The 12536-nt window shown below is 44.7% G+C and overlaps 1 protein-coding gene across 1 annotated transcript in view; it reads right to left on the bottom strand.

The window, feature by feature from the left end:
- Nucleotides 1–643: 643 nt before the first annotated feature.
- Nucleotides 644–12536, bottom strand: part of LOC112235939 (serine/threonine-protein kinase LMTK1-like) — a 47979-nt gene continuing 36086 nt past the window's right edge. The window contains exons 10-13 of the mRNA XM_042305841.1: nt 11604–12536; nt 2663–2786; nt 1646–1879; nt 644–1530 (exon numbers count right to left, since the gene is read on the bottom strand). The exon at nt 11604–12536 is cut by the window's right edge and continues 2594 nt beyond it. Of these exons, the coding sequence (XP_042161775.1) occupies nt 1499–1530; nt 1646–1879; nt 2663–2786; nt 11604–12536 (1323 nt within the window). The 3' untranslated portion in view covers nt 644–1498. The remainder of the gene's footprint in view (nt 1531–1645; nt 1880–2662; nt 2787–11603) is intronic.

Consider the following 12536-nt stretch of genomic DNA (forward strand, 5'->3'; position numbering starts at 1 on the left):
CCCATACTGACAGATGGAGGGGAACAGTGACCCATACTGACAGATGGAGGGGAATAGTGACCCATACTGACAGATGGAGGGGAACAGTGACCCATACTGACAGATGGAGGGGAATAGTGACCCATACTGACAGATGGAGGGGAACAGTGACCCATACTGACAGATGGAGGGGAATAGTGACCCATACTGACAGATGGAGGGGAATAGTGACCCATACTGACAGATGGAGGGGAATAGTGACCCATACTGACAGATGGAGGGGAATAGTGACTCATACTGAAAGATGGAGGGGAATAGTGACCCATACTGACAGATGGAGGGGAATAGTGACTCATACTGAAAGATGGAGGGGAACAGTGACCCATACTGACAGATGGAGGGGAACAGTGACCCATACTGACAGATGGAGGGGAATAGTGACCCATACTGACAGATGGAGGGGAATAGTGACTCATACTGAAAGATGGAGGGGAATAGTGACTCATACTGAAAGATGGAGGGGAATAGTGACTCATACTGAAAGATGGAGGGGAGTACTGACAGATGGAGGGTAACAGTGACCCATACTGACAGATGGAGGGAATAGTGACCCATACTGACAGATGGAGGGTAACAGTGACCCATACTGACAGATGGAGGGGAACAGTGACCCATACTGACAGATGGAGGGGAACAGTGACCCATACTGACAGATGGAGGGGAACAGTGACCCATACTGACAGATGGAGGGGAACAGTGACCCATACTGACAGATGGAGGGGAATAGTGACTCTGCCACCCGTATTGGTGGAAATCATAAGGCCCATATACAGTGGTGGTCCGTCTCCTCTGAGAAAACACTAGAATTACAAAATTCTCCTTCAATCATTATTTGTGATATTTTATGAAGACGTGTTAACTCATGTCTCAAAGATATGTTCTTGGTACAGTCACTTTCAAACACTGATCCATTTGATGGAAAAAAAACCCTTCATTGTGTCCTTTCCTTAATTGCTTTTCACTCCCTCCGTCTCTGAGAGGGGTGTTCTGTAAATTGTGTCTTCTGTTTTGATATCTATGTTAAACAGTTGATCAATAAAATGATTGTCTGTCTTCCACGTAACAAGCGGTAATGTTGTGTGGTTCTCCATAACATGCGGATAATGAGTGTCTATGGTGGCAAACGAGCAACACGTTTGTTCTTTAGTTTCTCTCTTTGTTCCCAAAAATACATTGAATGCAACATATGTCTTTACCATCATTCAAGTTATTTTGAAAACAGATATTCTTCTGTGTATGTGTATATTATCATCATTTAGTATTTTATATATTCTCATCGGTGTTGATTCTCTGTTTTCACATCCGTTATACAGACTCCGTTCAAAACGGGTTCATAAACAATCAGGCACTGTCTTTTCAGAAAGATGATGTCCAAAAAAAGCACTAAACAAAAATCGTGTTTAGAGGCTCAGACATGTTTAGATGGTGCAGTTCCTGTAGTTTCTGGGTGGCTGTGGTTCTATAATACTCTGTCTCCATCCTCACTGCTCCCTGCACAGACAGACAGACAGAACGCGTCATTATCCACTATGTAAAATCCAAACATTTAGTAATCCTCAAGAAGTGTTTGTGCAATGTCAATTTAAATGAAAACACCAGGACCCACCTGGACCAGAGTCCACATCAGAGTCAGAGACGTGTGTGATTGAGAAGCGAGACACGTGGCTTGGGGAGACTGTGAAGCGGGAGTACCGCACTGCTGGTTTGAGCTCCGGGGCCTTAGAGGTGAAGGGCAGGCTGGGTACGGAGGGGGATGAGCCTGAGGAGGAGGGAGCCATCTTGGATGAGGAAGTTGGAATGGGCAAAAGGGGGAAGTCATCCTCCCACTCATACCCTGCACCTGGAGAGAGAGAGAGACAGAGAGAGAGACAGAGAGAGAGAGAGAGAGACAGAGAGAGAGAGAGAGAGAGACAGAGAGAGAGACAGAGAGAGAGAGAGAGAGAGAGAGAGAGAGAGAGAGAGAGAGAGAGAGACAGAGAGACAGAGAGAGAGAGACAGAGAGAGACAGACAGAGAGACAGAGACAGAGAGACAGACAGAGACAGAGAGAGAGAGAGAGAGACAGAGAGAGAGAGACAGAGAGACAGAGAGACAGAGAGAGAGAGAGAGAGACATAGAGAGAGAGAGAGAGACAGAGAGAGACAGACAGAGAGACAGAGACAGAGAGACAGACAGAGACAGAGAGACAGACAGAGACAGAGAGAGAGAGAGAGGAGAGGAGAGGTAGGTAGGTAGGTAGGTAGGTAGGTAGGTAGGTAGGTAGGTAGGTAGGTAGGTAGGTAGGTAGGTAGGTAGGTAGGGACAAAGGAAGAGTGAGAGAGGGAGGAACAGAGAGGGGAAGGGAGAAGGGACGAGAAAGAGAAAGAGGGAGAAGGGAAGAGAGGAAGAGCAAGAGAGAGAAAGGAAGAAAGGAAGAGAAAGAGGGAGAGGGAGAAGGGAAGAGAGAGAGACAGCGAGCGAGAGAGAGGAAGGGAGAAAGGAAAAGAGAGCAGTTTTGACATATCTGCCAAATTATATTTTACACATCTAAACTCATAGATTTGAGATTGATTGTGAAATTAAATTCCGATTGACTTCAATCAATGTTTCAATGCAAGTAGTGGACTCTGGACGAGTGCACTTACTCTCTTCTGAGATATTTCCATCTGAGGAGTCATCAGAGGTTGGTTGTTTGACCAGTGAACCCTGTCCGCTGGTCTCAGCCCCTGGAGAGAACCCATGCTCAGCCAGCTCTTTAGTGGGACTCTGCAGGAGATGGACAGTACAGGTTACAGCTATGGCTAGTGTGCATTTCAAATTAATATACAGTATATATACAAAACTATGTGGACACCCCATCAAATTTCAACAACACTTGTTGTGGACAGGTGTATAAAATCAAGCACACAGCCATGCAATCTCCATAGACAAACATTGGCAGTAGAAGGGGCCTTACTGAAGAGCTCAGTCACCGTCATAGGATGCCACCTTTCCAACAAGTCAGTTCATCAGGTTTCTGCCCTGCTAGAGCTTCCCCGGTCAACTGTAAGTGCTGTTATTGTGAAGTGGAAACGTCTAGGAGCAACAACGGCTCAACCGCGAAGTAGTTCACAAAACAGGACCGCCGAGTGTTGAAGCGCGTAGCGCGTAAGAAAAACCTTAGCCGAATACATTTAAACTCAGTTTTTCACAATACCTGACATTTATTCCTAATTAAAATGTATTGTCTTAGGTCAGTTAGGATCACCACTTTAGGTTTTAGTTCTGCTTCCACACATTTTCAATGGGATTGATGTCAGGGCTTTGTGATGGCCACTCAAATACCTAGACTTTGTTGTCCTTAAGCCATTTTGCCATAACTTTGGAAGTATGCTTGGGGTCATTGTCCATTTGGAAGACCCATTTGCGACCAAGCTTTAACTTCCTGACTTATGTCTTGAGATGTTGCTACAATATATCCACATAATTTTCCAACCTCATGATGCCATCTATTTTGTGAAGTGCACCATTCCCTGCTGCAGCAAAGCACCCCCACAACATGATGCTGCCACCCCCGTACTTCACAGTTGGGATGGTGTTCTTCAGCTTGCAAGCATCCCTCTTTTTCCTCCAAACATAACGATGGTCATTATGGACATTTTTCCCAACAAGTACGATCGTTGTCCTCATATGCAGTTGCAAACTGTTGTCTAGCTTTTTTTATGGTGGTTTTGGAGCAATGGCTTCTTCCTTGCTGAGGGGCCTTTCAGGTTATGTTTATATAGGACTCATTTTACTGTGGCTATAGATACTTTTGTACCTGTTTCCTCCAGCATCTTCACAAGGTCCTTTGCTCTTGTTCTGGGATTGATTTTCACTTTTCGCACCAAAGTACATTCATCTTTAGGAGACAGAACACGTCTTCTTCCTGAGCGGTATGACGGCTGCGTGGTCGCATGGTGAAATACATCCACAGGAACACCTCCAATTGACTCAAACGATGTCAATTAGCCCATGAGAAGCTTCTAAAGGCACCATCAACCTAGTGTATGTTAACTTCTGATCCACTGGAATTGTGATACAGTGAATTATAGGTGAAATAATGTGTCTGTAAACAATTGTTGGAAAATGACTTGTGTCATGCACAAAGTAGATGTCCTAACCGACTTGCCAAAACTATAGTTTGTTAACAAGAAATTTGTGGAGTAGTTTAAAAACGGGTTTTAATGACTCCAACCTAAGTGTATGTAAACTTCCGACTTCAACTGTATATATACAGTTCAGTAGTATGTCTAGTTTAATTCAAGTTACCTAGGAACAATATCATGTCTGTGAATTAGATTTAATGAGAAAAGTGAAGTACTTAGTGAAGTACCGTAATGCAGCAACTACCCTTAAACTTGTTTCACTTCATCTGTGAGTGACACCTACCTACCACCACCACCACCAAAACCACCACCATCACTACCACCACCAAAACCATTACCACCACCACCAAAACCATCACCACCACCAAAACCATCACCACCACTACCACCACCAAAACCACCACCATCACTACCACCACCAAAACTATTACCACCACCACCAAACCCATCACCACCACCAAAACCATCACCACCACTACCACCACCAAAACCATCACCACCACCACCACCACCAAAACCACCACCACCACCAAAACCATCACCACCACTACCACCGCCAAAACCACCCCCACCACCACTAAAACCATCACCACCTCTACCACTACCAAAACCATCACCACCACTACCACCACTAAAACCACCACCACCAAAACCATCACCAAAACCACCACCACCACCAAAACCATCACCAAAACCACAACCACCAAAACCATCACCCCCACTACCACCACCAAAACCATTACCACCACCACCACTACCACCACCAAAACCATCACCCCCACCACCATCACCAAAACCACAACCACCAAAACCATTACCACCACCCCCACTACCACCACCAAAACCATTACCACCACCACCACTACCACCACCAAAACCATCACCCCCACCACCACCACCAAAACCATCACCAAAACCACAACCACCAAAACCATTACCACCACTACCACTACTAAAACCACAACTACCACCACCACTACTGCTACCACTACCACCAAAACCCATTACCACCACCACTACCACCACCATTACCACCTCTACCACCACCACCACCACTACTGCTACCACTACCACCACCACTACTGCTACCACTACCACCACCACTACCGCTACCACTACCACCAAAACCCATTACCACCCCCACTACCACCACCAAAACCATTACCACCACCACCACTACCACCACCAAAACCCATTACCACCACCACTACCACCACCATTACCACCTCTACCACCACCACCAAAACCCATTACCACCACCACTACCACCACCATTACCACCTCTACCACCACCACCAAAACCATCACCACCACTACCACCACTAAAACCACCACCACCAAAACCATCACCAAAACCACCACCACCACCAAAACCATCACCAAAACCACAACCACCAAAACCATCACCCCCACTACCACCACCAAAACCATTACCACCACCACCACTACCACCACCAAAACCATCACCCCCACCACCATCACCAAAACCACAACCACCAAAACCATTACCACCACCCCCACTACCACCACCAAAACCATTACCACCACCACCACTACCACCACCAAAACCATCACCCCCACCACCACCACCAAAACCATCACCAAAACCACAACCACCAAAACCATTACCACCACTACCACTACTAAAACCACAACTACCACCACCACTACTGCTACCACTACCACCAAAACCCATTACCACCACCACTACCACCACCATTACCACCTCTACCACCACCACCACCACTACTGCTACCACTACCACCACCACTACTGCTACCACTACCACCACCACTACCGCTACCACTACCACCAAAACCCATTACCACCCCCACTACCACCACCAAAACCATTACCACCACCACCACTACCACCACCAAAACCCATTACCACCACCACTACCACCACCATTACCACCTCTACCACCACCACCAAAACCCATTACCACCACCACTACCACCACCATTACCACCTCTACCACCACCACCAAAACCATTACCACCACTACAACTACTAAAACCACAACCACCAATACCACTACTACTACCACTACCACTACCACCACCACTACTAAAACCATCACTACATCTACCAGCACCACTACTATCACCACCACTTTTACCACTACCACCACCATCATTTTTACCACCACCACTAAAACTAACACCAATACCACCACCACTACAGCCACTACCAATACCACCAAAACTACTAACACCACTATCACCACCACTACGCTGCTACCATCACTATCCCCACTATCACCATGACCACCACCACCACTACCAGCACTGCCACTAATATCACTACAACCACTACCACCACTAATATCACCACCACTACCACCACCATCAGCACTACCACCACTACTAAAACCACTACCACCACCACTACTATCACAAACACTACCATGACCACTACCACCACCACCACCACCACTACCACTACTACCACCACCAGTACTACCATTACCACTACCACCACTACTAAACCACTACCACCACCACTACTATCACAAACACTACCATGACCACTACCACCACCACTAATACTACAACAACCACCACTACAACCACAACCCCCACCATCACCACTACCACTATTACCACTACCAATGCCAATGTTACCACTACCAATACTACCATTACCACTTCCAATACCACTATTACCACTACCAATACTACTATTACCACTACCACTATTACCACTACCAATACTACCATTACCACTACCAATACCACTATTACCACTACCAATACTACTATTACCACTACCAATACTACCATTACCACTACCAATACCACTATTACCACTACCAATACCACTATTACCACTACCAATACTACTATTACCACTACCACTATTACCACTACCAATACCACTATTACCACTACCAATACCACTATTACCACTACCAATACCACTATTACCACTACCAATACTACTATTACCACTACCAATACCACTATTACCACTACCAATACTAATATTACCACTACCAATACTACTATTACCACTACCAATACCACTATTACCACTACCAATACTACTATTACCACTACCAATACCACTATTACCACTACCAATAGTACCACTACCAATACCACTATTACCACTACCAATACCAATACCACCATCACCACTACCAATACCACTATTACCACTACCAATACCACTATTACCACTACCACTACCACTACTACCAATACCACTATTACCAATACCACTATTACCAATACCACTATTACCACTACCAATACTACTATTACCACTACCAATACCACTATTACCACTACCAATACCACTATTACCACTACCACTATTACCACTACCAATACTACCATTACCACTACCGATACTACCATTACCACTACCAATACCACTATTACCACTACCACTATTACCACTACCACTATTACCACTACCAATACTACCATTACCACTACCAATACCACTATTACCACTACCAATACCACTATTACCACTACCAATACTACCATTACCACTACCAATACTACTATTACCACTACCAATACCACTATTACCACTACCAATACCACTATTACCACTACCAATACTACCATTACCACTACCAACACTACCATTACCACTACCAATACCACTATTACCAATACCACTATTACCACTGCCACTATTACCACTACCAATACCACTATTACCACTACCAATACTACCATTACCACTATCAATACCACTATTACCATCACCAATACCACTATTACCACTACCAATACTACTATTACCACTACCAATACCACTATTACCACTACCAATACCACTATTACCACTACCAATACCACTATTACCACTACCAATACCACTATTACCACTACCAATACCACTATTACCACTACCAATACTACTATTACCACTACCAATACCAATACCACCATCACCACTACCACTATTACCACTATCAATACCACTATTACCACTACCAATACTACTATTACCACTACCAATACTACTATTACCAATACCATTATTACCACTACCAATACTACTATTACCACTACCAATACCCATACCACCATCACCACTACCACTATTACCACTATCAATACCACTATTACCACTACCAATACCACTATTACCACTACCAATACTACTATTACCAATACCACTATTACCACTACCAATACTACTATTACCACTACCAATACCCATACCACCATCACCACTACCACTATTACCACTACCACTATTACCACTACCAATACTACTATTACCAATACTACTAATACCACTACCAATACTACGATTACCACGACCACTATTACCACTACCAATACCACTATTACCACTACCAATACTACTATTACCACTACCACTATTACCACTACCAATACCACTATTACCACTACCAATACTACTATTACCACTACCAATACCACCACCATTACCACCTCTACCACCACCACCACCACTACTGCTACCACTACCACCACCACTACTGCTACCACTACCACCACCACTACCGCTACCACTACCACCAAAACCCATTACCACCCCCACTACCACCACCAAAACCATTACCACCACCACCACTACCACCACCAAACCCATTACCACCACCACTACCACCACCATTACCACCTCTACCACCACCACCAAAACCCATTACCACCACCACTACCACCACCATTACCACCTCTACCACCACCACCAAAACCATTACCACCACTACAACTACTAAAACCACAACCACCAATACCACTACTACTACCACTACCACTACCACCACCACTACTAAAACCATCACTACATCTACCAGCACCACTACTATCACCACCACTTTTACCACTACCACCACCATCATTTTTACCACCACCACTAAAACTAACACCAATACCACCACCACTACAGCCACTACCAATACCACCAAAACTACTAACACCACTATCACCACCACTACGCTGCTACCATCACTATCCCCACTATCACCATGACCACCACCACCACTACCAGCACTGCCACTAATATCACTACAACCACTACCACCACTAATATCACCACCACTACCACCACCATCAGCACTACCACCACTACTAAAACCACTACCACCACCACTACTATCACAAACACTACCATGACCACTACCACCACCACTAATACTACAACAACCACCACTACAACCACAACCCCCACCATCACCACTACCACTATTACCACTACCAATGCCAATGTTACCACTACCAATACTACCATTACCACTTCCAATACCACTATTACCACTACCAATACTACTATTACCACTACCACTATTACCACTACCAATACTACCATTACCACTACCAATACCACTATTACCACTACCAATACTACTATTACCACTACCAATACTACCATTACCACTACCAATACCACTATTACCACTACCAATACCACTATTACCACTACCAATACTACTATTACCACTACCACTATTACCACTACCAATACCACTATTACCACTACCAATACCACTATTACCACTACCAATACCACTATTACCACTACCAATACTACCATTACCACTACCAATACCACTATTACCACTACCAATACCACTATTACCACTACCAATACTACTATTACCACTACCAATACCACTATTACCACTACCAATACTACTATTACCACTACCAATACCACTATTACCACTACCAATAGTACCACTACCAATACCACTATTACCACTACCAATACCAATACCACCATCACCACTACCAATACCACTATTACCACTTCCAATACCACTATTACCACTACCACTATTACCACTACCAATACCACTATTACCAATACCACTATTACCAATACCACTATTACCAATACCACTATTACCACTACCAATACCACTATTACCACTACCAATACCACTATTACCACTACCACTATTACCACTACCAATACTACCATTACCACTACCGATACTACCATTACCACTACCAATACCACTATTACCACTACCACTATTACCACTACCACTATTACCACTACCAATACTACCATTACCACTACCAATACCACTATTACCACTACCAATACCACTATTACCACTACCAATACTACCATTACCACTACCAATACTACTATTACCACTACCAATACCACTATTACCACTACCAATACCACTATTACCACTACCAATACTACCATTACCACTACCAACACTACCATTACCACTACCAATACCACTATTACCAATACCACTATTACCACTGCCACTATTACCACTACCAATACCACTATTACCACTACCAATACTACCATTACCACTATCAATACCACTATTACCATCACCAATACCACTATTACCACTACCAATACTACTATTACCACTACCAATACCACTATTACCACTACCAATACCACTATTACCACTACCAATACCACTATTACCACTACCAATACCACTATTACCACTACCAATACCACTATTACCACTACCAATACTACTATTACCACTACCAATACCAATACCACCATCACCACTACCACTATTACCACTATCAATACCACTATTACCACTACCAATACTACTATTACCACTACCAATACTACTATTACCAATACCATTATTACCACTACCAATACTACTATTACCACTACCAATACCCATACCACCATCACCACTACCACTATTACCACTATCAATACCACTATTACCACTACCAATACCACTATTACCACTACCAATACTACTATTACCAATACCACTATTACCACTACCAATACTACTATTACCACTACCAATACCCATACCACCATCACCACTACCACTATTACCACTACCACTATTACCACTACCAATACTACTATTACCAATACTACTAATACCACTACCAATACTACGATTACCACGACCACTATTACCACTACCAATACCACTATTACCACTACCAATACTACTATTACCACTACCACTATTACCACTACCAATACCACTATTACCACTACCAATACTACTATTACCACTACCAATACTACTATTACCACTACCACTATTACCACTACCAATACCACTAGTACCACTACCAATACTACTATTACCACTACCAATACCACTATTACCACTACCAATACTACTATTACCACTACCAATACTACTATTACCAATACCACTATTACCAATACTACTATTACCACTACCAATACCACTATTACCACTACCAATACCAATACCACCATCACCACTACCAATACCACTATTACCACCACCACCACCACCAATATCACAATTACCACCAATATCACTACCCACACTACCACCGCCACTACTACTATCATCACAAACACTACCATGACCACCACCACTGTCACAAACACTACCATGACCACCACCACCACTACCACAACTACCACCCCTCCCACCACTACCACCACCACCACCACCACCACAATTACCACTCCTACCACTACCACCACCATCACCACTACCACCACCCCTACTCACCTGGTCAAACAGGTAAATGGTGACGTCATCAAAAAAGGACACCACTTTCTTCCTGCGTTCCACCAGGTCATCAGCGAGCAACTCGGTGGTGAGCGGGGTGGGCATCTTCAGTAGACTACGTAGGTTATGAGCATCGCTACAGTCGCTCAACACAATGGGTACAGCATGGTTCTCCTCCCCGCTCTCCTCCCCTCCACTCTGCTCCTCCTGAACACTGTAACTGCTCAGCTCCTCTTCTGACTCACTGTCATCGGAGTCACCATCTACGTCCTCCTCGTCCGCCTCCACCCCATCCATGGGCAACTCCCAGCCCAGAGGGGGAGTCATCGGGGGGAGAGGAGGGAGAGGAGAGGAGAGAGGAGGGGTGGAGGGAGGGGGAGGAGAGAAGGAGAAGCGCCGACGCCGTGCGGGAGGACTGTTCTCTTCATCATTATCGTTCTTCTCGTGGGTCTCTGGCATTTTGGTAAATGCTTCTTCTAGGACGTCTACTGTTTCTAAGGCTTCAGATGAGTCCTCCATGTCCCTTTGCTCTCCTTCATCCTCTTCCTCCTTCTCCTTGGTACCAGAGTTGGTTTCAGAACTGCTGCTCCTCTGGAGTTCACCCAGGGCTTCCTCCATAGCCCCCACCACCTCTGCAGCCCAGTCTCCCAGAGAAGAGGGTTTCTCCTGGGCAGGCCATCCTTCCGATCCTGCCTCTACTTCTCCAGAGAGAATGGAGGCCAGCTCTAGCTCTAGCCCCAGCTCTAGCCCTTCATCCTGGGTGCACTCTTCTGTCAGGCATGCTTCCATCTCTGGGTCTTCACTCTCCTCCAGAAGAAGAGCTGAGGTCTCCACTTCCTCCTCTTCTTCCTCCTCTATCTGAAGAGGGCTGAGTTCCCTCTTCTCTGTCAGCCTCTCTTCCACTTCTCCCTCCTCCACTCCTCCACTTTCATC

The sequence above is a fragment of the Oncorhynchus tshawytscha genome, linkage group LG25 (assembly GCF_018296145.1).
Source record: "Oncorhynchus tshawytscha isolate Ot180627B linkage group LG25, Otsh_v2.0, whole genome shotgun sequence".
NCBI classification, from domain to species: domain Eukaryota; kingdom Metazoa; phylum Chordata; class Actinopteri; order Salmoniformes; family Salmonidae; genus Oncorhynchus; species Oncorhynchus tshawytscha.